The sequence below is a fragment of the Phaethon aethereus genome, assembly GCF_964289735.1.
Source record: "Phaethon aethereus genome assembly, chromosome: 1".
NCBI classification, from domain to species: domain Eukaryota; kingdom Metazoa; phylum Chordata; class Aves; order Phaethontiformes; family Phaethontidae; genus Phaethon; species Phaethon aethereus.
In genome coordinates this window covers 183,666,230-183,693,489 of record NC_138575.1, presented here as the reverse complement: position 1 = coordinate 183,693,489, position 27,260 = coordinate 183,666,230, and the positions used below count along the sequence as shown (strand labels likewise).

Below are 27,260 nucleotides of genomic sequence, written 5' to 3'. Positions count from 1 at the left end.
GTTACTGGATACTCTGACTTTCAATATACTCTACTGTTAACACCAATTAAAGAGCCACAAGATTATCAGCATAGTATCAAAAAAGTATCTCCTATTGCTGTTAACCATGCATATTGCATAGACAATAAAGTGGGGTTAGGTTGTGTTAGCTTTTTTAAATACACAGAAAAATAGGCATTCTTTATCCCAAGGTATATACCACTGAAATGGAAATAATAGTCCACAGAAGGAATTAAAAAGGAAAAAAAAAGTAAACAATTCTCAATGAAAGTGAGGTTTAGCTTATTGCAACTGATGGAGTATTATAACATGTTCACATAAAAGTATGAATGGGTTGATAATCTTTTCCCCCAGAGCCTAGATGTAAAAAAATGTTTTGCCTTCTTTAAATACTATGTATAGAAATTATAAAGATGACAGATTTTAATAATTTTTATATCTAATATTTATTTAGTATATACAGGTTGCTTCATTATATTGTTGAGGACCTAATTTCGTTAACAAGCATATTTTTCACTGTTGAAAAACAGTGCTAATTAGGCCAAATAGCAGGAGAAAGAGTCTCAGAGCAAGCATGGACTATTTGAGACAGAGTTCAACCTGAACGTAACAGCATAGCATATTCCATCTCTCAGCTTTTCATGCTATTTTAGAGAATTTCTACTAAATAAAATAAAATAAAGATACACATCATGCTTCTTTTCAGCATGAATAAAAGCCTGGAAAAAGAGAAGTGATGTAAGTGCAAACTTGAATATACAGCTTAGAAGTGTAAACTGCTCTGTTCATCATAATAACCTTAAAGTAATAGTTTCAGTGCCAATATTAACTGCATCATTGAACAAAATAAAGACAATTATACAGTGTTTATACATATTGTCACTGGACATGACATCACATGTTTATTCCGTCAAATATTTCTTACGAGAAACAGCTCATTCTTCAAATCAATCATCAGACAAGCTCCTTTTAAAGTAAAATTCAGTCCAAATAGCTCAACTGAGTTTAAAGATCTTTGAAATCCAAGTGCCAAGAAGTGAGGGTCAAACTGCATGCAGGAAGAAAAGGAGCACACTGAACATTGTACAGCCTCCTCAGTAGGACCTTATTTTGACATTCCAATATGGTAGAAATTTACTTACTTACAAAGCACAAAAATATAAATTTGCCTTATTTTGACCTTTGAATACAAATTGATACGTTTTGGGGTACGAGTCACACATTTGAATCTCAAAGAGCCTTAATGGTACAACTCATTTTATGACTCTATATCATCTGTATTTATTTCTTCATTCATCAACATTCCTGCAAAGGCATATGTTTCTAAAAAATCTAACTTTAGTTAATCTTTCTTGGATGTTTCAAGAGGGACTGGTACCCATGCCTCTAACACACTTTCAAGTACGCTGTATAGATCAGCTATCTAAATCCTCTGTAACTGAAACCTACGCAACATTACTAGTAGATCGATTGTAATTACTATTTGACTTTTATGAGCCATAATAGCAATAAATTGAAGTTCATCACAGTATGTAGAAGTCCTGTCCAAAACGACAGACAATCTTGGTCTAAAGACATATCTTTGCAAACCTAATGGATGTCCATCGAGGTGACTGGGGAACATGGCACATGACAGGCAAGGAGAGGTTGAGAGAAGTGGGTTTGTTGAACTTTAAGAAAACAAGCCTCGGGGGAACTTAACGTGGTCTTCAGGTACACAACTTGAGGGTACAGAGAAGATGCAATTAGGTTCCTCTTGGAGGTGTTCAGAAGGCCAAGGTCACAAGTTGCAACAATGAAAATTCCAGTTAATTAAGTTAAACACAAAAAGGTTTCTCACCACAACAGTAGTTTGACACTGGAAAAGGTGTCCAGAAAGGCTACGGAATCTTGAGCCTTGGGGGTATTAAAAACTTAACAGGAGAAGGCCCTGAGCAATCTGCTCTAGTTGACCTGGCTTTGAGCATGGGCTTCAGTCAAATAACCTCCAGACATCACTTCGAAATTATTTTTTCCCAAGGTTCTATCATGAAGTATTTGTATTTAAATTATTTTATTAAACTCTTCAACTTGTCAGCCCTTAAATAACACTCTGTGTGGAAGAACATGAGGAACTTCCAGTTTCTTTTGTCTCCACACAGAATCATACTGATCTCGTGCTTTGAATAAAATAATATGGAAAGGGAAAACACTATTCAAATAAACTCTAGAGAGGAAAAGTGGTCACTGTGGATGTTCTAAGGCAAGATCCCGGATTGTATCAGTTCTAACAAGACGGGGGCGGGTGGGAAAACCACAGTAAACAAGCAAACAAAAACAAACACCAAACCTTTTTCCATCTAGTTTTTGACCAGAACAACAAATTTGTGCAGATAAGACAGAGGTGGAAACAAATTAAAGAAAAAATTAGTAACTAGGGAAGAAACAGAATATCATACGTTGTTTGAATATATACCCCAAAAAATTTAAAAAATATCTCAATTTAGGTGTGGACAACATGAAAGTATATTGTCTTTCATATGAATATGAAGAACATAGAGAATATAAATTCATCTGCTTTCATACAAAAATTAGCATTACAAATATATAAAACCTACAGTTCACAGAAGAACAAAAATTATTGCAGTGATTTATTCGGCAAAAGTTTATGTTAAGAGGCTTTTTAGCCACAGGTTTCTACTTAAAAAGAAGCTTACTCTGAAATATTAGGATTTAAAGAGTCTTTTCCTTACCTGAATCATGGACTCTGACAGCTGTGTTTCATCTACTTCCAATATCATCATTTTGATTTCCTCATAAGGCACTCGGAAAGAGCCAAGGAAAATTGCTAAAACAAAGATTCAACACATAATGAAGAAAGCAAAACAATCTTTTTTCTATTTATAAAACACCAATTAAACAGGCTATAGCATCTATAGGTTAGCAAACACTATGCAAAGTAATACAGATAAGAGATAACAGTTTTAAATGGATTTTTAATTACTGTTCTCCTACAATTCCAGCCTTCTCCATCCATTCGTTATGCAGAACATCCAGCATCACAGAAGACCTCCATAAGCAGCCAGTGACAAGTCTACTCTGCAGGATAATCACTGCTGTTATAGCAATGGTCTTCTCAGAGCTTTCTCTTAAAAAAGCCCCATGAGAAACTAAAACTATATAAACAGTTAGAAAACAAAATGCTCTTATAAAAACTGTTTATTCATTCACTATAATCCAATCATTTCCTATTTTATCTCTGGCAGCATTTAGGAACCTATTCTTTATAGCACTCCTCTCCATGAAAACTTTATCATCTTTATTTGCATATTATTGCGTAACACTGAGAATTGCCTTATTTCTATAAAGTACATCAGAGATGGTCAGATATCTTGTAGACATTATTGCCTTTTCTGCCAGGGGGGTGGAGGGATGGGGAGTAGGGAGGCAGGCAGGAATCCTTATGTTGAAAATACAGATAATTAGATATAGAGCTGTATGCTTGCGCTTTAGTATACACAAAAGAGAATAATCTCAGTCTTAAACAATGGATAATCTTTAACTGTTTTCTGGGTCTTTTTAAACGTGTTTCAGTTGCATCAACTCACATGCTTGGGGCTTAACACCAATATGCACACATTCTCACACACTTTAAACAAAAAGTGGTTACCAGGCAGTCAGACAAGAGGGAAAGACACTTTTATGGAACATTTATGCAACATTACTTTGTCATAAAACCAGAATCTACTTACACAGATTCTGTGCAATTTTGGGGTCCAAAACTTTTAATTCTTTAATTCGTTTCTTAATGGATTTCTTTTCTTCAAAATCCTCCTCCTCTTTTTTTACTGCGAAAGCAAACACAAATACACTCACTGTTAACTCTTAGTGTTTAGAGAAAAACATTAATGAATTGAAAAAATATTTTTTATCAAGGGCAGTCAATTCACAAAGGAAAGAACATACAGACAAAAAAATAGAGAGGTTTTGCATTTATTGCTTGTATTCTCAAAATTTTTGCTCTTCCATCAAATTTTTCAGTATGTTAGCTTTCTAGAACAAGACTTTTTTTTAATATATAGAAAATTAATAAAGATGCTAATATTAATTGTACGAATGGCCAGAAGTCATGAAAGTCATATTTAAAATACCATGCAACATACTTCAGTCATCCTGCCTAGGTTAGCATTCTGAATTGGATTTTAACAATAACAAAACTTAAAGATGTATTAATACGTCTCAACACTGAGCAATAAAGAACCAACCTAAGTACTTTGTGATTGCTTTTATCTAAATATATGCACCAAAGTTATCAAAGACCACTGGCTCATTAAAAAATTAATATTACCTTAGAATATAAATGAGTATATATCTGCTTTCCTTATCCTCCAAAAGGATGTATTTTTACATATATGATGTAATCACCTTATTATAACATACCACAAAGTGATAGTATAAATGTACATTAACATTGCTGGAAATTTTGGCTTATTCTTTCTTTTCAGAAAATAATTCATACAGATAGGATCTCCAAAATGCATTATGTGAGCTGAATTTATTTCTCAGTTTTCATACATTGTCCTAAGAATTTCACTTAAAATAACAGCATCAGCTTGATAATGTAGTAGTAGGAACCGCTCTAATTATTATGCAAACAAACAAAAAGGCCAAAACTACGCAAATCTTTCCTTAAATCTAATCTGGTTGTACTTTTTTTTTTTTTCTTTCCTTCTTTCTCCACCCCCCCCACCCCAGCACAGATATTCATTGTCAAATGTTATGCACCCAATGTATTACTATCGCTTATCTGATTCTCTATACTATTTCACAGATGAAATCAGTTTCCAAGCTTTTACAGCATGATTGTTCCAAACTGTTACACATGCTTCAAATATTTGAGAGTAGAGAATATGTTGTAATAAAAGTATATGCTACTCACTTCACATGGAGATGGATATAGATGAGAAGTCTTGTCAAGAGGACATAGGATTAAAATTTCTAGCTCACTGGTGATTCTTAACAAAACTAGATGTAATATGAATTATCAAGAGGATTTCCCTAAGTTGAAATTACTTCTGTAAATTTTAAGAGAGATTTTTGAGAGCAATGTCATTCTTAAAAAAAGTGATGCTCCTCTTGAGGACATGCCACAGCACAGGAAAGAACCCGGCATTCTGAAAAATTTAATTACTGACCTACAACATAAAGCAGTCCTTGGAAGAAGGACTGATATCCCAGGTCCCAGCAAACGGGTTACAAAGCCACAATCTTCCTCTTTGTCTTTCTCTGCACCCTACCCTCAACAACCAGTTGGCTTTGAATTTCTTTTAGCACAGACCTAACAGAAAGGTTAGCATTCTCCTGTCCTAGGAAAAATGACACACTCTGCTTATTATGCATGTGAAAGCAGAAGTAGGTTTTAACCACCAATGTGAGAATTCTATACCCCATGTTTCAAAAGGAACAGAATGACATTTGAGCTACTGAATAAGAAGGAGGTTACCACCAAAGCTTCACTTTTTCTGTTTATGCTCTAAGAAGGGCCCTCACTGAACCCAGAAGGCCATGTCAGGGGCTACGGATCTCGGGATTATGCAACTCTTTTCTCCTGCAGTCACACACCTTAACAGACCTCCCAAATTTCTCATGGGCTGAAAACAGTCATTCTTAAAAGCTTCATTTTGAGTTGCCTGTTTTATCAATGCTAGAATTGCAGATTCCACTAGAAGACCTGGACATCTCTGTAGCAAAGTTCCCATGCTATCTTCATGTCTTACTCAATCTGAATCATAATGAAAATACAGTAATACTTCATAGCTACCTTGGAACTTTGCAAATCATCATTTTACAAGAAATAATTTCCTTAAGAGTCGCAATAAAAAATGTGAAATTATCTGAATTGATTAATTTATTTGAACTTTCCCTGACAGCCTTGAACTGGATATTAATAGGGGTTGACATTAAAAAAATACAAGTATGTTTTCATTTTTCAGCACTAGAAAGCAATATTTATACATTACAAGTTTTACAAGATAACACACAGATGCACAAACATACAAAAAAAATCAACAGTTTCCACTATTTTAACTCCCAACTTTCAAACAATGAAACAATGCTGAAAATGAACTGGCTAATTCCCTCTGGAATCTTCACCCAGGAAGGGGTTACATACAATATTACAGCAATACTTAAGGTATCACAACCCTCAGGAAAAATGTAGAAACACTTAGGAACTCATGCAGGAATTTTATGCAGTCATACAATTATGCAACCAACTAAATTACTGCAAACTTACATGATACTTCTTCAGGAGAACTCAGGTCACATCCTTATGTAGTTGGCAGCAATAAGAAGCAGAGAATAGATATTACTTGTCTTCCCTATTGGAAATGTTGCATTTTCCAGTGAAAATTCTGATACCTCCTACTGCCTCTAGAAATTTTTACCTCATTTGCTTATTAACTTACAAGGGAGCAAACAAAAACAAGACACAAAACTGTTATCTATTTCCAACAAAAAAAAAGGGAAAAAGCCCACTGGGGGGTAGGGGGAAAGGAGGAATTTAATAGAAAGACCTGAACAGGTGAAGTAAATATCTAGACTAAAAGGAAATCAAAGAAAATAAGCAATTAGATTATTATTTTGGGAGGGCACTGGAGAAGGGAGGAAAGTATAGAGAAGACAGAAAATGGGAAACAGCTGCTTACACTGGAAAAAGAGAAAGCAGCCCAGAGAGAGTGGGCAGCTGCTGCAGAAAGGAGGTGACCATCTAGGGAATTCAACGTAAGGTGCTGTCATGCTAACAAGAGAAGAACTAAACCAGGGGATCTCAAAATGCATAGACAGCTCTCACGGCTCCAGAAGTTGGACCATCATATTAAGCCATTAACTTTTTCAAAATCACATATTTTATTTCAGGTATTATGCAAGTAAGTGGAATGTTACTTACCAAGATCCGCACATCCTTTCAAGTTCTGTCTATATGCTACATCTATCACATTGGGGGGCATACACCTAACCCTAACCCCAGCATCTGAACCGGATAATTTTTAGTCAGCAGTACCTCAACCTGTTGCTCCAACTGTTCTGCCCTCTCAGGCTGGGAAACAAAGTGCTAGAGCACTTCGAAACACACAGAATTCACCCCCCACCCTTCACAGTTCCTCTCATCTCTGCAATCCCTTATTAATTATTAATATATATAAAAATTAATAATAAAATTAATAATAAAAATATAAATTAATCATCCTTATTAACATGACTCCAAATTAACAGATATGGTTGCCAGTGTACAGACAGACAAATACCTCAAAGGAGTTTTAGCTACTGGAGAGATTGCTTTTACTCTCTTATTCAAGCATGCGTCCATATACACATTCAACTGCAGTCAACTATCTCCATCTGTGGCAATGACCTGACTGAAATTAGAGTCCTGAAGGGAGTGGCAACAGGACTGTTTTACAAATATAACATCACAGTTGGAAGCCTACAGAATAGCATTTCGTACAAATGTGGACTGAGTCCTACATAGCTGCTCCGCAGATCTCTAAAACAATTACAGTCTTGGTAGGTGCCACTGAAATAGTCTGTACATTCCTGAATTACTATCCACATTTCCATTTCTGCCACAGGTCTTGAAATAATCTGCTACCCACAATTTTTGTGTAAGAAAAATCATGTCTGTGCATCTGTATGCTAAAGAAAAAAAATCTTCTATAATACATCATCCTACTGAATGAAAACAAAATACCCTTAAAATACAGGCTTCAAAAAGAACATGTAGATCTGAACATTTATTTTCAAAAGTCTTAATTCCTAGCTCAGATGAAACTTGAAAACTACCTTACACAGAAATCTACAGAACACTCAATGGAGTTATTTTGTAACTAAGTAACAGAGTGTACAGAAAATTATATAAGACCTTGCACCTTTCCTACCCTCTTAGCCAAGACAACAGTCATCTTGCAGTATGTCTTCACTGAAAAATGAAAGAATGAGCCTGGGGTCACAGGCTCAAAGGATGTACCCATACTGAATCTCATTATGAAAGCAGATGCCCACCTCATCTGTTTAGAAGTCTAACCTTTAGAAGTAAATGATAGCCCCATACAGCAGGATATTCAACGGAACGACCTGCATTCTTTATCTCCAGTAATTTATCTGGAATCAAAGGCATAGATCTTTCACAGAAGATGAGGTTTTAGCTACACAACAAATGCTGCAAAAATTCCTAGTTATTCAAAGCAAAAATGTGAAATAACTTGCTATAAATCACAGAACTATTGAGGTTGGAAGAGACCTCTGGAAGTCATCTGGTCTAACCCCCCTACTCAAGCAGGGCCACCTAGAGCCAGGTGCCCAGGACTGTGTTCAGGTGGCTTTTGAATGTCTCCAAGGATGGAAGGAGAGTCCACAACCTCTGTGGGCAACCTGTGCCAGTGCTCAGTCACCCTCACAGTAAAAAAAGTGTTTTGTGATGTTCAGGAGGAACGTCCTGTGTTTCAGTTTGTGGCCATTGCCTCTCGTCCTGTCACTGGGCACTGCTGAAAAGTGCCTGGCTCTGTCCTCTTTGCACCCTTCCTTCAGGTATTTATATAAATTGATAAGATCCTCCTGAGCTGTCTTTTCTCCATGTTAAACAGTGCCAGCTCTCTCAGCCTTTCCTCATAGGAAAGATGTGCCCATCCCTTCAACATCTTCGTGACCCTTTGTTGGGCTCTCCCCAGTAAGTCCATGTATCTCTTTTACTAGGGAGCCTCAAGATGGACACAATACTCCAGCTGTGGCCTTACCAGTGTTAAAATCAAAGGCCTGACAAGGAATTACATGTCTTCTGATAAAACAACAAAAGTCTTCAAAAGTTTGTGTTCTAACAGCTCCACAACTATTGTTCCACAGTGTGACATGTGACAAAGCAAAGACAAGTTCAGTCTCCAAAAAAAGTCACAGACAAGCCTACATCCTAGACTGTGACACTACACAGGTGCCATCAGCTCCATTTGCAGATTCCATACTGAGTTGCAGGGTTCACCAACAGAGTTATTTGTGACAATCTGCTTCAAAATAGCAAAGAACCTATGAACTAGATCTAAATCATTCTGAAATATTGCTGAAGACACTTATTTTCTTTTTCTATAAAAACAAGGATGAAATGAGGATACCAGGAGCAGCCCACAGCAGTAGGAAGAATGCTTGAAGACTGAGAGGCCAGAAGCTGGTAAATGTTCTTTCTAAACAGAGCAACCAAAGCTTGTATCAACAGGAATGTTAGTCTCAGGGACTGTTCATCGCTCTTAATAATCTAATCCAGTCCTTTTATTGGTTACAGACTATGTTTCAAGCACTATGAAACAGCTTTCATGATCCATCTTATTTCACATCTAAATATATCTAAAACTTGAAAAATCAGTTTGAAGCTATTAACTATGGTGGGAATATAAATAATGTTTCACAGTTTTACCTGTCAGCTTTGAAACTGAAAACGTTTCCATTACTTTACATCAAGTTGGATTGCAAACTCCTTGAAAGTATGGGTACTTGCTACTCTTCTTCATATTCACTACAACAGATATGTGGAAAACATAATGCAAAGGTGCCAATGTATTTCAAGTTCCTGTTTATTCGGGCCTCCTTTTTGACAATCTCTATTCATCATTAACTCTCATCTTTGGAATGGTAGTTGGTGCAATAGTGAATTTTTGTTAAATTTTACTGTTTGTCTTCTGAGCAGTTTGTAAGAGAGAGTCACTTTTTACCTCCCTCAAACACGTGTTCGGTCATGCACACATGCACTGACATTCCTATATTGACAATGCTGCTGTTGAATTGGCGCAATTCATCCATACATCATGATAATTCAGTCATGCTTCATGATAACTTAAACTCATGCACCATGATAACTCATTCAAAATAGAGCATTTTATCACAAATGATTTCTCAAGTGTACATAAGAACTGGTATCGTTGATAACAGCAAAGGTACAAATGTAATCAGGCATTTTTTCTCTGACAGGCTATTGCAAGGTAATTCAGAAGAATATGTCTCTATAATCATCAATTAAATACATCCAATGACTGACTTTATAGACACTTTCACACAAAGCTTCTCTATGAATCAGCCTATTTTTAAAATGTTTTAATTTACCACAAAATACCCATCCTATTACTTTTATAATTATATAATCTCCATGAGAAAACAACTGAGGCATATATAATACGTATGAGAGTTGGAGAATAATTATATTTATCAGTGTAATATACCAATACTTTTCCTTATCGCTCTGTAAAAATATTAAAAGTAAATTTGGAACATCTTTTCAGATGGTTTTAGCACCTTTTATATTACTTAATACAGTTTTTAATTTCCTGCATGTACATCGCATTACATGTACAAAAATAAGTACTTCAGATTAGAGTCTTTACAGTTGCCAGCAACATGCATCTTGCCCACTGAAATACTGTACAATCATGGCATGAATAGGTGGACCAAGACAAAAAAAACCAACAGGTAATTAAGATGGACATATAAGGTTTGCAAGAAGACATAGCGATAATAGGCATAGGCTGACCGATCGTGTAACAGGAACTAGTACACTGGCAAGTGATTAACCAGCTGGACTTGTGTTTGTGTTCCACCCTTTCCCTCCTCTTTTATAACAATGAACACAGGAGTTTGCAGTTCAGAGTATTGCTTTTGGGAAATTAGCCAAGTAGCTAAACTAAGCCACTAAGTTTTTTAAAGCAGAAATACTATCTTCATTTTAGTTTGAAAACCTAAGTGTTATCATACTGATTAAATAGTTTCTAAATAATATTAGTTTATTCATAAACCAAAGACATTAAGCTCTTACGTTTTTAATGGTAGCTGATAAAACTACGAAGAGATAAAAATCAACTATGAAATCAAATTTCTTAAGAAGTAACTATCTAAAGTACTCTCAGAAATATGGCATATGCAAGTCAGAAGAATCTTTTTCTTAGTTACAATCTGAACACCTTCTTGGCTCCACACTAGAACTGAAAATTTTAACCAAGATTGATTCAACTCTTGTAAGTATTTAAAACTTCACTAAATTTCCTGGGAGGGGAAAGGAAAAGGAGGGGGGCGTAGAGGGGGGGGGGGGCAGTGAAATGAGCTTTCTGCTACAGTGGAGTTTGCTGAAAAGGGAAAAGCAAAACATATTGGTGTTCCCAGCAGTAAAGTTATTCAGAGTCTAGCTCCAGTAGACACATAATTCTGTGGTTTTCAGACCTCTTAATTTTAAAAATATATTCCTACCATTAAGACTTAACTTTTTAGGCCTTACAAGGCTGATCCATCACTTGACAGAAGCTATCAAAAGCAGAATAACAAGACCTGAATGCAGTTGCACCTGAGGTAAGCACAGCTGATTCAAGAAGCACCGTAATGTTACTTATTACCCTGTGAAATGGAATGACAACTGTTCGGCTCCACTTTTTGGGTCCAACATTTGAAAGGAGATAGAGAACCACACAGAAGTATTGGAGAAGGAGCCAGCATGAGCCAGATTAAGTGGCACAAGGCAACAGAATGAGCAAGAGCCAGTTAAAAAAGCAATTAGGATCATAACTGCACTGCTGCCTCCAGAAACCTCTTCATAAGAATAACTATGCCCTGTTGGATCAAAAGTCAACCTCTTCCAGGGATCAATAAGATACATAGGAAAAAGCAAAGGGACAAGTCAAGCATACACTCCTTCGCAAGTCTCCATATATTTGCCCTTCAGAGGTTGTCCAATTCCAGAGCAAAATCTTTTCTTTTAATAATCCTCAACAGATTGTTCTTCCATGCGTTTGTGTAATTGCTTTTTACACCTAGTAAATTTTAAACATTGATGAAGTCCTTCAGCACAGAGTTCCCATTCTTAATTATGGATTGTATGAAGAAAGACTTCCTTCTATTTGTTTTGATAATCTTGATCAGTTTTGCTGTATCTCTACTATACCTTTTATTAGCAAGAGGAACCAAAACCACAAAAGGAATGCAAGATGTGGGCACAGCTGAAACTTGTACAATGACATTTTTTTTTATTACTTTGTTTTTCTTTCCTAACAGTTCCTAAAACCCTATTTGCTTTTAACCATTACTGAGATGGAGGAGACTTTGACAGTATATCAGTAATTTATTAAATTGTTAACTAATTCTACCTCTTATTAATGATTATCTACAATATGTCCACCATGGGTATCAACTTTGCTAATTGTAGATCCTCAAACCCCAGATACCTTTTTAAAAAACTATCATCACATTTGTCACCTTGCTTCCTCTCCTGTGATGCTGGCATAGGTTCAAATAATCGTTTACACAGCACAGTTCATAGCTCAGTTGTTTCATCCTTCAGTTCCCTTAGAAACCTGGGGTGAATACCAGCTGGTCTTAGCAATCTGTTACTGCCCACTTTATTGACCTATTCTAAAACTTCCTCTACTGACCATGCAAGTTGTGATTTATCCTCCAACACAGTGCTCCCTGCAAAGACCAGTTTGGACGCAACTTCACTATTGGACAAACAGAAATATTTCAAAACTTCAGCATTTGGAAGTAGGAAAGAGGGGTGTTAATCACACTTTCTTTTTTTTTTTTCTTTGGAAGAGAGGATAAGAAGCAGCAAATCATACTGTCATATTGCATTTTTATTAAGCCTTTAATGCTCAAAATTCATTAGTATGAAAAATTTCACATTTTAGCTCTAACTCAGGAAAGCAGTAAGAATTAGAACAATCAGAACAGCATTTGAAACATACTGAAGTCCCTGGGATTTAAATACAAACATATATTCTTAATTAAAATCTGAATGAAAGAGACACTCTAAGATGTGGTTTCTGCTGCTGATAGATTTTATGTAGTATGTGTTACATATCATTAACATGCTGCAGTGTTTGTATTTCCGTAAGTATGCTCCGTTGTCATTTCTAAGTAAGACTAATAGTTAAGCTTTTTTTTAATCTTCTAATGAACAATTCATTACTTTGCTTGATATCAGAACTTTCGACTTCACTAAATAGCTTCACTAAAATTGGACAATGACTTGTTTCTAGACCAAAGTCCAAGGTACAACATAATTTTAGATCTTGTTACAGTGCAATTTCTCAAACTGCTAGTATTTATCATTATTTATTTACAAGTAAAAATATATTTTCCCCATTTATACTTTAATTCACTACACTGTCAAAACTGTTTCATTATAATCTTTACTTTCAATTTAATACAGATGTTTCCATTGCTTAAGTTTCAAAGACTGAAAGTTTGGACCAAACAAAAAGAAATTCAAGGGGTTTTTTTTCCTTCAATTTTTTGTACAACAACCACTTTTTTTCAAGTCAGGCTTTTAATTCAAAAGAACATACTTAAACTGATGACTACAGTTCCCTTCAAGCAGACCTTAGGACTTGCACTTAATAAAATAACTTTCAGTGTCCTACAGACTGAAGTATAAGCTTATGCACTGTAGATTCTTAGAAACACAGAAGCTGATAAAAAATAGGGCATGCTTTTCAAATCACAGAATCATAGAATACCTCAAGTTGGAAGGAACCCCTATTATTACCCATTTCTGCTAACACTTCAATAGAAAACAGGCTGTAACAAGTATCACAGAATCACAGAATCACTAGGTTGGAAAGGACCTTCAAGATCATCAAGTCCAACCGTTAATCCAACGCCACCATGCCCCCTAAACCATGTCCCGAAGTGCCACATCCACGCGTTTTTTGAACACTTCCAGAGATGGCGACTCCACCACCTCCCTGGGCAGCCTGTTCCAATGCCTGACCACTCTCTCAGTGAAGAAATTTTTCCTAATATCCAACCTAAACCTCCCCTGGAGCAACTTGAGGCCATTTCCTCTTGTCCTATCACTAGTTACTTGGGAAAAGAGACCGACACCCTCGTCGCCACAACCCCCTTTCAGGCAGTTGTAGAGAGCGATAAGGTCTCCCCTCAGCCTCCTCTTCTCCAGACTAAACAACCCCAGTTCCCTCAGTCGCTCCTCATAAGACTTGTGCTCCAGACCCCTCACCAGCTTCGTTGCCCTTCTCTGGACACACTCCAGCACCTCAACATCCTTCTTGTAGTGAGGGGCCCAAAACTGAACACAGGATTCAAGGTGCGGCCTCACCAGTGCCGAGTACAGGGGCACAATCACTTCCCTACTCCTGCTGGCCACACTATTCCTGATACAGGCCAGGACGCTGTTGGCCTTCTTGGCCACCTGGGCACGCTGCTGGCTCATGTTCAGCCGGCTGTCAACCAGCACCCCCAGGTCCCTTTCTGCTGGGCTGCTCTCCAGCCACTCCTCCCCAAGCCTGTAGCATTGCATGGGGTTGTTGTGGCCAAAGTGCAGGACCCAGCACTTGGCCTTATTAAACCTCATACAGTTGGCCTCTGCCCATCGATCCAGCCTGTCCAGATCCCTCTGCAGAGCCCTCCTACCCTCCAGCAGATCAACACTCCCACCCAACTTGGTGTCATCTGCAAACTTACTGAGGGAGCACTCGATTCCCTCATCCAGATCATCAATAAAGATATTGAACAAGACCGGCCCCAGAACCGAGCCCTGGGGAACACCGCTTGTGACCGGCCGCCAGCCGGATTTAACGCCGTTCACCACAACTCTCTGGGCTCGGCCATCCAGACAGTTCCTCACCCAGCAAAGAGTAATCCCGTCTAAGCCACGAGCCGCCAGTTTCTCCAGGAGAATGCTGTGGGAGACGCTGTCAAAGGCTTTACTAAAGTCCAGGTAGACAACGTCCACAGTCTTTCCCTCATCCACTAGGCGGGACACCTGGTCATAGAAGGAGATCAGGTTGGTCAAGCAGGACCTGCCTTTCATGAACCCATGCTGGCTGGGCCTGATCCCTTGGTTGTCCTGCACATGCCCTGTGAGCACTCTCAAGACCAATCGCTCCATAATCTTCCCTTGTACAGAGGTCAGGCTGACAGGCCTGTAGTTCCTGGGATCCTCCTTCCGGCCTTTCTTGTAGATGGGTCTCACATTGGCAAGCCTCCAGTCTTCTGGGACCTCCCCTGTCAATCAGGACTGCTGATAAATGATGGAGAGTGGCTTGGCAAGCTCCTCCGCCAGCTCTCTCAGTACTCTTGGGTGGATCTCATCAGGCCCCATAGACTTGTGGGTGTCCAGGTGGTTTGGCATGTCCTTAACTGCTTCCTCCTGGATTATGAGGAGTACATTCTGCTCTCCATCCCCATATTCCAGCTCAGGGGGCTGAATACCCTGTGGATACCTGGACTGGCTATTAAAGACTGAGGCAAAAAAGGCATTAAGCCTTGTCCTCATCCTTGGAGACAATGTTCCCCGCCATATCCAGTAAGGGATGGAGATTCTCCTTGCCTCTCTTTTTGTTGTTAATATATTTGTAAAAACAATTTTTATTATCCTTTACGACTGTGGCCAGACTGAGCTCTAGCTGGGCTTTTGCCTTTCTAATTTTGTCCCTGCTCGACCTAACAAGATCCTTGTACTCTTAACAAGATCCTTGTACTCTTCAGGTAGCTGTAGAGAGCAATAAGGTCTCCCCTCAGCCTTCTCTTCTCCAGACTGAAGAAATTTCACGAGACAAAAGGAAAAGCATACTTATAGACTCACTGGACAAACTTAGTCCCTAAGTTACTTGCTGTCCTGGTTTCAGCCATGATTGATAGAGTTCATTTTCTTCATAGAAGTTAGCGTGAGGCTATGTTTTGGATTTGGGATGAGAAAATGTTGGTAACATGCTGATGTTTTGAGGTGTTGCTACGTAGTCAAGGACAGTCCAGCTTCTCGGGCTGGCCTGCTAGCAAGATGGCTGGGGGTGTACAGGAAGCTGGGACAGCTGTCCAAGAAGATATTGGTTGGTCAAAGAGATATTCCATACCATATGACATGATGCTCAGTACATAAAACTGGGACAAAGAAGAAGGAAGGGGTGGAGGGACGTTCAGAGTGATGGCGTCTCTCTTCCCAAGAAACCATTACGCGTCACGGAGCCCTGCTTCCCCGGAGATGGCTGAACACTTGCCTGCCCATGGGGAGTGGTGAATGGATTCCTTGTTTTGCTTTGCTTGCATGCAAGGTTTTGCTTTATCTATTAAACTGTCTTTATCTCAACCCACGAGTTTTCTCACTTTTACTCGTCCGATTCTCTCCCCTGTCCCACCATGGGGGAGTGAGCGAGAAGCTGCGTGGTACTCAGCTGCCAGCTGGGGCTAAACCACAATACTTGCAACTAATTTCACTATTGCTGTCATTATTAATTTATCACTGCCTGATCAATAAGATCCTTGAGGTAATTTTCTCCAGTCAAACAGGTTTTTGAAAACAGAGAATTTCCAGGGCACTTCCTATGGCCATAAAAAAAATTCCCCATACAGAAAAAGATATATACTGTGTTATATTTTAAAGCGCTAGTTCTTCCTCCCAAGTTCTGCAAAAGCCTTCTCTATTCTGCTTAACTGTCTTGTTCGAGCAATTAACTCTTGCCATAGCCTCTTTTGCTTACTGTCCTCAAAGGCAGTACCAAGTTTTCTGCTAAAAAATTTCAAATAATACAAGAATTCAAATGCCTAAAGTCTACAATTTTACAAGTTTTCATCTGTAGACCACACAGAATACAATGTAAAAGAGAGGGGGAAAAAACCAACCACCCCCACGCCCCCCAAAGTTCAACTTTGTAGAACACAGTATGGAAACTAAAGAGTTAGTGGAATTATCCTACATTTCCTGTTAAAAGCATCCCCCCACTCCTTAAATTTGCAATTCTTTAAAAAGCATCAAAAACTATACTAGTCTGCAAAATCTGAAGAAATCTTAATTATTTGCTAAATTGACTTAATTAGCAAGAAAAGTTGTAATTGTGCTTCACACACGTATTGTGAAGTACAAAGGAAAGACAAGTCAGAATACTTTTCAAAACTGAAGGAAAAAAAAATACACTGGCTTCGGACAGAAATAACGAGAAATGCAACAACCATTGATTCCATTGTTTTCAAATAACCTAATTGCCCTCAGAGATTTAGATATGTAAATATCTGATAAACTTCTATTAATGCACATACTGCATGCTTACCAGTTAAGACATAATGTGTACATTTTTATGTCCATAAATGTATAAATATCCTTTTTTGGTCTTGGTTTTATGCAGTATATACAGGACATAAATGAATTCACTTCTTTGTACTACTGCCAGTCTTTAAAGTCATATGCTATTCCATCCTAAAAGATGAAAACAATTTGGAGGATTACAGCTCTAGAGTGAGTTCAGCAAGGTACTCAAGAAGTTCACTATATATTTACAGTTGAAATACCTTTTCATAAATATAGAATACACTTACTGTTCGGAAAGCAATTTCTGACAGACAAAGCTGAAAGACAGCATCTGTTTTGAGATTTAAGAGTTTGCTAGACCATATTTTATATAACAGAAGTGAAATACTCTGTTCAGTGTGTATCAACTACAAAGTCCTTTGGTTAAAATCCACAAATCCGGGTTTCACACTGAGAAAGACCGTTTTCCTATCTAAGCCATGTTAAGTAGATCTCACTTTTAATCCAAATACATGGACCATCAGACACTGAGAAAAAATGCTATCTTAAGAACAAATTTCTTTGCTATAAATTACTCTTTGACTCGTATAAATTTTACCACCCATTTATTTAAATGTGTTTACACCAAATGTGTAAGTGTCTACATGTCACAAAAAAAAAAGATTTTTGAGCATTAGTTTGTACAAAGAAAACTACACAGATTACTAAATGAAACACTGAAGTAGCTTCATTCTGCTGGGGGATTTCAACTACCCTAACATCTCCTGGAAAAGTAGCATGTCAAGCTGTAGGCAATCCAGGAGACGCCTGGAGTGCATGGAGCATAACTTCTTACGGCAGGTAATAGACAGCCCTACCAGAGGGGATGCCCTACTAGACCTGTTTGTCACCAATGCACGTGAGCTAACTGGTTAAGTGAAGAATGGAGGCAGCCTGGGCTGCAGTGATCATGCACTGGTGAAGACTGCAGTCCTGAGGGATAAGGGTAAGCAAAGAGCAAAGTCAGGACCCTGAATTTTAGGAAAGCAAACTTGCAGCTCTTCAGGGAGGTAGTCACTAGGACTCCCTGGGAAACTGCCCTCAGAGATACGGGAGCAGAACGGAGCTGGCAGATCTTTAAGGATGCTTTCCACAGAGCGCAAGAGCTGTCGATCCCCAGGTGTAAGAAATAAGGAAACAAAGGCATGAGACCAGCATAGCTGAGTGGAGACCTGTTGGGCAAACTAAAGGGCAAGAAGGAAATGCACAAGCAATGAAAGCAGGGACAGGAATCCTGGGAAGAGTACAAGGACACTGCCCAATTGTGTAGGGATGGGGTCAGGAGACTCAAATTGCGGCTGGAGCTGAACTTGGCAAGGTATGCAGAGAATAATAATAAGGGCTTCTACAAGTATGTAAGCCAGAAAAGGAAGATTGAAGAAAAATGTACCCGTCTTGATGAGCAAGACTGGCAACAACGGATGAGGAGAAGGCTGAGGTACACAATGACTTCTTTGCCTCGGTCTTCACTAGCAGCGTCTCTTCCCACACCTCTCAAGGGAATGGGCTGTAAGACAGGGACTGGGGGAGCAAAGTCCCTCCCACTGTAAGAAAAATCAGGTTCAAGACCACCTGAGGAACCTGATGAGATGCATCCCAGAGTCCTGAGGGAACTGACTGATGTAGTTGCCAAGCCACTCTCCATCATATTTGAAAAGTCATGGCAGTCAGGTGAAGTCCCTGGTGACTGGAAAAAGGGAAACATTGCAGCCATTTTTAAAAAGGGTGGAAAGGAGGACCCTGTCAGCCTCACCTCCATCATCTGTCTGGACTTCTTTAAGGCCTTTCACACGGTCCTCCACAACACCCCTCCCTCTATATTGGAGACATACGGATTTAATTGATGACTGTTGGGTGGATGAGAAATTGGTTGGATGGTGGCATCCAGTGGGTAGTGTTCAATGGATCAATGTCCAGATGGAGATTGGTGATGAGTGGTGTCCCTCAAGGGGTCTGTTTTGGCACCAGTACTCTTTAACATCTTCACCAGTGACATAGACAGTGGGATCAAGTACACCCTCAGCAAGTTTGCAGAAGACACCAAGCCTTAGGGATAGGATGCCATCCAGAGGGACCTCGACAAGTTCGAGGAATGGGCCCATGTGAACCTCATGAGGTTCGACAAGGCCAAGTGCACGGTCCTGCACCCAGGTCGGGGCAATCCCCCAGTATCAATACAGGCTGGGGAATTAAGGGATTGAGAGAAGCCCTGCTCAGAAGGACTTGGGGGTACTGGTGGATGAAAAGCTGGACATGAGTCGGCAGTGTGTGCTTGCAGCCCAGAAGGCCAACCATATCCTGAGCTGCATCCAAAGAAGTGTGGCCAGCAGGTTGAGGGAGGTGACTCTGCCCCTCTATTCTGCTCTGGTGAGACCCCACCTGGAGCCCTGCATCCAGCTCTGGAGCCCTCAGCACAGGAAAGACATGGACCTGTTGTATTGGGTCCAGAGGAGGGCCACAAAATGATCAGAGGGATGGAGCACCTCTCCTGTGAGGACAGGCTGAGAGAGTTGGGGTTGTTCAGCCTGGAGAAGAGAAGGTTCCAGGGAGACTTTGTTGTGGCCTTCCAGTACTTAAAGGTGGCTTACAACAAAGATTGGGACAGACTTCTTAGCAGGGCCCATAGCAACAGGAGAAGGGGTAATGGAGTTAAATTAAAAGGGGGTAGATTTAGACTAGATAGAAGGAAGAAGTTTTTCACAGTGAGGGTGGTGAAACCTTGGCACAGGTTGCCCAGAGAGGTGCCCCATCCCTGGCAACATTCAAGGTCAAGTTAGATGGGGCTCTGAGCAACCTGATCTACTTGAAGATGTCCCTGCAGCGGGGTTGGACTAGGTGACCTTTGTAAGTCCCTTCCAACCCAAACTATTCTATGGTTCTATGATTGCACAAGTCACATTATGCAGACATAGCAGAGCACTGCTGGTAATATATGGATGTGCATTCCTCCCCTTACACACTCAGCATTTCTCTTGGCTGCATATACCTACCATTTCTGAAAAAGCCAGCACAATAATCAGGCTGCTTCAAAATCTTCTTCAACTCTCTAAAATGGCAGAAAAAGTATCAAACAAAAAATCAAAATAGTGGGTAGGTTTCTACTAAAGTAGCAAGTTTAATCAGCTTGTGGAGTAATCTAACAAGCACCAGAGTCAGGCAGGCCATGTAACCAGGAGCAGGGCTGAAAACATCAGTCAAGCCTCTTCCCTTCAAGCATCCATGAACTGATGCATCTGCTCAGCTGCTCATAGAGCACCATCCCATGATCCCAGCTGAGCACAAGCTGGCACTGGATCTGAAAGAGGCTGCTCCACCCTGACACTTTAATCTGACCAGCATACTTTTATCTGTATGGCAAATGCCAGAAGATAGTTTTCAGTTGTGCCAGTTCCCTGCCCCAGTTCACTGCACAGCCACATAAACACTCACGTCAAACAAGAAAGAGAATTAGACCCCCCTCATCTAGCAGCACCAGATTCAGCTGTCACTGAAATATGACACAAAAATTCATTAAATTGGCTACCACATTAAATTATAAACAGAAGTTACATATTTTCAATTAAACATTTGTTTTTACCTAAGGGTTGTTTCTCTGAGAATGGTACACTGCAACACCTTAATAAGACAAACATTTTTCATTATTGATTTGACCTTTTTTATTGTAAGATCTAGTTAATAAGTATCATCTATATCTACAGCTAAGTTGAAGACATACTTCTGACAAAAACGATTCCATTGAAACCTCATCTTCTTCCTTTAAACTATGATTTTAATTGCACTTCACAAATTCATGCAGTGTTTTATAGTTTCAGCGCTCAAAATCAGTGTTTTACTACATATCCTTCCAGATGAACAATACCTCAAGGTACTCACAAAGACGACAATTTGTACTAGTTATTATGTAAAAGTCATTTCATCACAGAACGTGTATTGCATTATACAGTATGCTTTTATAAGTACTTTCACCAAACAGATTTTCCAAGGGTACTCTATGTGTTCTGATGTTATGTTTAATTCTTTTATTAAACTCTGATCTCAGCTTAAAACAATTCAAGAACTTTCCAGCAGGGAAACACTGAATCAGGCTTTCAATCTAATTCATCAAATGACTGCACAAAAAAACAGGACACAGCAGCAAAAGAGAAAGATGGGGGAGTGAAGGGGCAGGAATGAATGATCTGGCGTAAGAGGGACAAAAAACCTAACTAAGCTACCACTGCCATTTCATAGCACTGTCAGTGCCTCACATAACAAAAAGGCAGGTGTGGTACTAACCCAACAAAGGACTCATCATCAATTTGTGGGACTAAACAGCAGCACATGGGACTCCAAATGGAAAGGGCAGAGGGAAGAGAACAGGAAACTGGGATTACTAGGGATGAGTTGAAGTCTCCTGAATGGACCTGAATGAGGAAGCCATGATCAGCAGCAGACTGCCAAGTTACATAGGCAGCAGGAGACCAAGGACATTAGAGATAATAAATAGCACTTCCTCACACCAGTCCATGACGTACCTCAAAGCACCTGAAGTACCCTGAACTATGCCTGGAGATTTGGATGGGTCACTTCTACTGACCTAAGACAACAGACACCAGTACCTAACCAGGCAGTGCAGTATCTCTAGATCTCCACGATGATGGCATTATGCTGAATATCAACCTGAAAGTAGCAGCAGACTTGCATATCAAATGCTTGGGTTTGAACCTTCAGAGCAAGACTGCTTACTCATTGTTACAACCCCTGGAAGCATTGTTACAAGCCCCTTCCCTCGGAGGCAAGCCAAGAAACAGCAGCGTCACTGGAGATTTCCCATCCTGCAATCTGTAGCCCAGCCTCTTCCTCACACACTATTACTGCACCTCTGCTCATAAACATTTACCTTATGTGGTGTATGGGAGCAGGGGAGTGAAGATGAAGGAAAGCAAGTACTTGTAAATTTTTGCAACAGTAATACTAACTACAGTGTTATCTAATAAATGTAAAATAGGAACTCTCATGGTCCAAAGACCAGGTCACTGCTATATGAAAGCACAACATACATACTTTTTCATATTTTTGTTAAGTTTACCTTCAAAATACTGAGCTCTTTTTCTTAAAGATGCATTCACAAGATAAAGTGTGCCTGAACCTCTCTGATCCAGTTGATTGGAACCAATCTGCAGTTTAAATTTATTCATGACTAGTTTATACCTATTTCTCTTGGTTTAAACAGTTCTTTTCCCTTCCTAATGCTCTTCTAAAAGAATAAGAAAACATCTTAGCACTACAACATGATCTTTGCTTTTTCTTAATTAAAGATTTCAAATCCGTTTAATCTCTTCACCTGATGGTACCAGCAGCTTCTATGCATCTGTGATTTAATCTGTCTTGAGTCTGGGACAGTAGAACTGAAAGTCACATTATAAAGCGTGACTTGTAAACATTAATGACAATGCTTCCCTACTGGAAACACTTCTGTGAAATCCAGGATTTGTTCTGCTCTTCCTCCCTTACCTCTTTTTCTTTTCTTCTTTTTTGTTTTTCTTTTTACATATACATACATACTCATATACAAACCTAAGTAAAAATCACCGATTCTAGCGCTAATCTGAAGCTTGTGTTTACACTGTTAAATTTCAGGCATAAGCACCTCTTAGTTTAGGCTCTGACACTCTGACCACAAGGAAAGGCAAGTTCTATGCTCTGCTCTGATACAATATCAAAGGCATTTGAATGGACTGGAGAAGTGTTAGTTTATTTCAGACAGCTTTCTTTCTCAGATGATTTATTAAGAGGTTTTTTGCTTCCCTGTGATGCAGCTACACTTGCACTCACATTCTCCATTCTCAAACACCATCGGTACTCTGCCACTTCCTAAGTAGTCAGTCAGCTCCTAGGTCTCCATAATAAAGTATTAGCAGATGGATGCTAGCAAGGATACACAGAAATAGTAAGAAACATTTTAATGATTGCTACAAAACTTTAACATACAGGTTACTGGTTGCTCTTAACTATCCTGCTCTCTGTATTCCCCCTGCCCCACCTCCTCCCAACATCAGACACAGACGCTGTGGGCTAAGTAGCATGCTGTTAAATACCAGTTAGGCAAATACAGCAGCATTTAGCAACATGAACAAGGAGTTTAACAGATCAAAATTTCTTTGTTTATGTGCCGGAAGTTCTGTTTAAATACAGACAAGTGAAGTTACAGATTAAGGTTTGAAAAGTCCTATAGTTCTTATTTTGTAGATCACATATGTAGTATAAATATCTTGAGATCTTGCAATCATCACTAAAAATTATATACACTGTTCCTAATAAAAGCAATGAAATGTATTTATATAATTGAATACAGAAAAAAACAATAACGCTCCATAGTATAAGCTAAATTCAAGGTCCTTATGTGCACGAGCAACCTGAGTATTAGACTGAAACAAAATACGGCTTCAGACAACATTTTTCTTTGCTAAATCAAGAGCTGTCAATCAGCACATTTGTTTGTGTGGTCTCATTAGAGTACATTGCCTCAATCTCCACAGTCATAGTAAAGAATGCGGAGAGCGTAACTGTATCTACTTAACCTTCATCAACCAGCATCCATGCACCCTCATTAATTTTTTTCATATCACTTTCAAGCATGACATAGCTCATACCAGAACAATAACTTGCTGATAATTGTTCAAGACAACAGCTGGACAGGAACAGTGCAGAGGTGAACTTTCTTATAGATTATATGGTGCCTTAGTGAATTACAATTAGAGTAAAAAGTCATCTGTCCTGTTCAGCAGCTTTGAAAAGAAGACATTTAATTATCAACTAAAGAAATCCTAACATATTTTAGGCCCTAACCACCCAATTGCATTGTATTTTCTAAGGTGGGAATTTCTCCAGATCACATGACAAATATTGAAATGTGTGAGCTCACAGCTCAGTAGAAGATGTAATATTTGTAAATTTGCCATGTGATATAAACTGAAGCTTAGCTTGCCACTCATTATTATTTAATTTAAATGCTAACAAAATAACAAGAATAATTTATACAACTCCTAAATTACAAATCATCTTTACAATACTCAATGATGGTAACTTTACTGTACTCCTTTGAAAGAAAATCAGTGTCATATTTAGGAATATAACAAAAGAATTCAGATCAAGTACACAATGCCAACACAAACCACAAAGGAAAGCAACTGTATATATATAGAGCTGTATAGTTGCATTCCATAACAACCTAAAGGAAGATAAAGATTTTTGTTTTCTTAATATTGTTCTTTCCCTGGGGTAAGAAAAAAAGCTATCCCCTAATCTTCCGGTCTCCCTCAAAACTCCAGATACAATTTGCTATAATGGAAAAACAGAAATATCAGTGGAAAATCCAACATATATCTGCCTTTCTGTGACAAAATACCATATCAAATTACTCCAAATTATGTTTATTATAATGTACAGATATTAAAAAAATAATTACCAAGATTACTTATTAAAAAGTTAAAAAACATCTTTCAGATGCCTATCTCTGTTAACAAACTGTTGTGTGTTGAAAATGTTCCCTGTCTCTTCTACAGGAATCACTTCAGTGCTGCGTTATCTCTTGCTTTTCCTGCCCCAGTCAACCTTTGAAAGTCAGAGGATAACTTTCTCTACATTTATCTCTAGTTCCTAAGGAAGTTGTTGATATGGAAGTGCTCCATTTCAACAACAGAAAAATCTCAATTTGTACAGAAATATTATTTCTTAAAAATTGTTATAGTTAGAAGGCTGCCAACATGATAAAAATGTGTGTTTTCTTTTTATTATTTTTAAGTGACAGATATCTGCTAAAATTACTAGACTTTTTTTTTTTACTATGATAAAACAAAAATAAAGAAGTTTGGTGATGAAAGAACAGCTATAAAAAAGAATGCAAGTTTTCAATAGCAAGTCTGTCTCCAGCTGCAGAAAAAAATTGCAGTTGAAGGTCCATTAGAAACATATATCCTGCCCAAATTCTTCACTTTGGAATAAGTTAATACATGGGACTGCAGCAACAGCTAGTGATGTGAATTTATAGAGAAGATAATTATCTTAGAATTAGGAGAAATTCAAAATACAAAATATCTATCTTAGAATTAGAAGCAATTTTTCACAATGAGGATGGTGAAACACCATCTGGTAGGGCTCCACTGGACTTCCAGTGCATCCAAAGATGACAATACATATACTCACCACAATTTCACCTGGACACACTTTGGGGAAGGAATTTCATCAAGAAAGTACATCAGCAAAAAACACAGGGCGGGGGGGTGGGGGGGGAAATAGTATAGTGTCTGTGCATTCTGGATGGCTGAACCTTTCTCTAAGTAAGAAAGAAAAACTTCTGCACATGTAAAAGCAAAACCAAGTGTCATGGCAGCATCTATATGACAGCTAAACGTTACCCAAAATTAAGTGCAGGAAGAACGGGAGAATACCATATATTCATTCAGAGAATTTTCTGGTTTCTGCCTTCAGAAATCAAGATTACCAAACATTCTGCAATCATTACTGAAGGTTCTTTGTCAGCTCTTCTCCTGCTCTTCCCTCCCTCTTTTCCACTAGCACAGACATACAAAATGCTGAACAGCTCCAGGAAAGAAAGTAGCCTGAACTCTGCGTGCAGCCAAATTCACTGGTCTGCCTCCCTTAGGCAGGATAGAGATGCTTATAGTTCAGACCATGAACCTCTGAAGAAAAAGTTCTCATTTTCATTTTCATTTTTTGTAACACACTTTAGAGAACTTGGCTTATTGATGCTAAATTCAGCCTAAGAAGAGAAGAGACACTGTGTCAAGTCAAAATATTCATAATTTCACAGTTTATAATGGGGGAGGAGGAGCTTTAGAAGAACAGGATCGATTGATATTCAAAATCAGGACAGTAATTCCAACTTCTATCTTTTCTATCTACTTAAAAAATTAAGCCTTTGTTTCTCAGAAAGAAAATCGGTAGCTGCTGCCTTTTCAATTCAGCAGTTGAATCCAAAATGCCTCTTGCCCAGTCAACCTGAACAGAAACCCAGCTGTGTTTACACTGCCCTGTAACAAGAAGGAGGGAGACTATACAGCAGTTTCCCACTTCAAAGAAGAGCCTTCAATATTTTGACTACTATGTAACAGTTCACACTAAAGTAGTAGATATCCAGGACTGTACTGTATTAGTCACTGAAGAAATGAAGAAATGTAAAATTCTACTTCCAAAGCTTTTACCTGTATTACTTTCCATAAAGCTTCAAGTCAAGCCACCAAGTTATAAGTCAGAAAGATAGACTAACGTTTCTAAAGTTAGGTCCCCAAATGTTGGAGCATTTGTGCCATTGCAATTTCCAAAATGAACTATATTAAGTACCATCTCAAACCGAACACTGAGAAGGAATGTTTTTCTATACTACCCACTTGCAAAAACAGGACACTGAAACCAGAAATCTACGAGCTTATTCTATCTCTGTAATGTTGATCTTTTTGTTGTTGTTGATCGTAAGTACCAACATAATTCATCCATTAGTAAGTGGCTGGGACATGCACTTGACATCTAGAATTTGTCTTATTACCAATCCACTTTTTTCAGTTCCAGAGATCTGGAATACACTGAGAATCACACGATAATTCTACTTACTAAAGCTATCTCATCGTAAAAATGATCCACAGAGTTGCCTTCTTGCATCTACTTTCTGAATGCAGACACAAACACACAAGCTTCAAAAAATAAATAACATGGCTGTTCAATGTCTAAAATATTTTTTTTTGTTCAGTTAACTTTAAACCAACACATAGACCTAGACTGACTATACATGGCACTCACAGACATAATTTATGCTTTTGTCAATGGATATTTAAAGCTATTAGTGTAAATGTAAACAACAAAATACTATACTTAAATAGAAGCATAGTCATTTCTAAACTATGACCTGTATTTTATCTGAAGGTTGGTAGAAAAAAAAAATATCCTTTTTTATGCATCAGACAAATCTACAAAATATTACCTTATAATTTTATTCTGAGAACTACCATAATAAAAGTATTTTTTGTGAAGAACTGATACTTTGGTTTAAGATGACATTGCTTCCTTAGAAAGTGTAAAGGTAGCATTTCTGTAATTCTCTATGGGTATATTTAAAAACACAAGTTAACTATAATAGCAAATACATTTAAAAAAATGTTACTGTTGCAGACTTGAAAAAAAAATG

The 27,260-nt window shown here is 38.4% G+C and overlaps 1 protein-coding gene across 1 annotated transcript in view; it reads right to left on the bottom strand.

Moving 5' to 3' along the window:
- The window catches only part of DIAPH3 (diaphanous related formin 3), a gene marked incomplete at both ends in the record, with an annotated part of 257,494 nt that overhangs the window by 133,131 nt on the left and 97,103 nt on the right, over positions 1–27,260 (bottom strand). The window contains 2 exons of the mRNA XM_082008899.1: positions 2,733–2,827; positions 3,732–3,827. Coding sequence (XP_081865025.1) covers positions 2,733–2,827; positions 3,732–3,827 — 191 coding nt within the window. The remainder of the gene's footprint in view (positions 1–2,732; positions 2,828–3,731; positions 3,828–27,260) is intronic.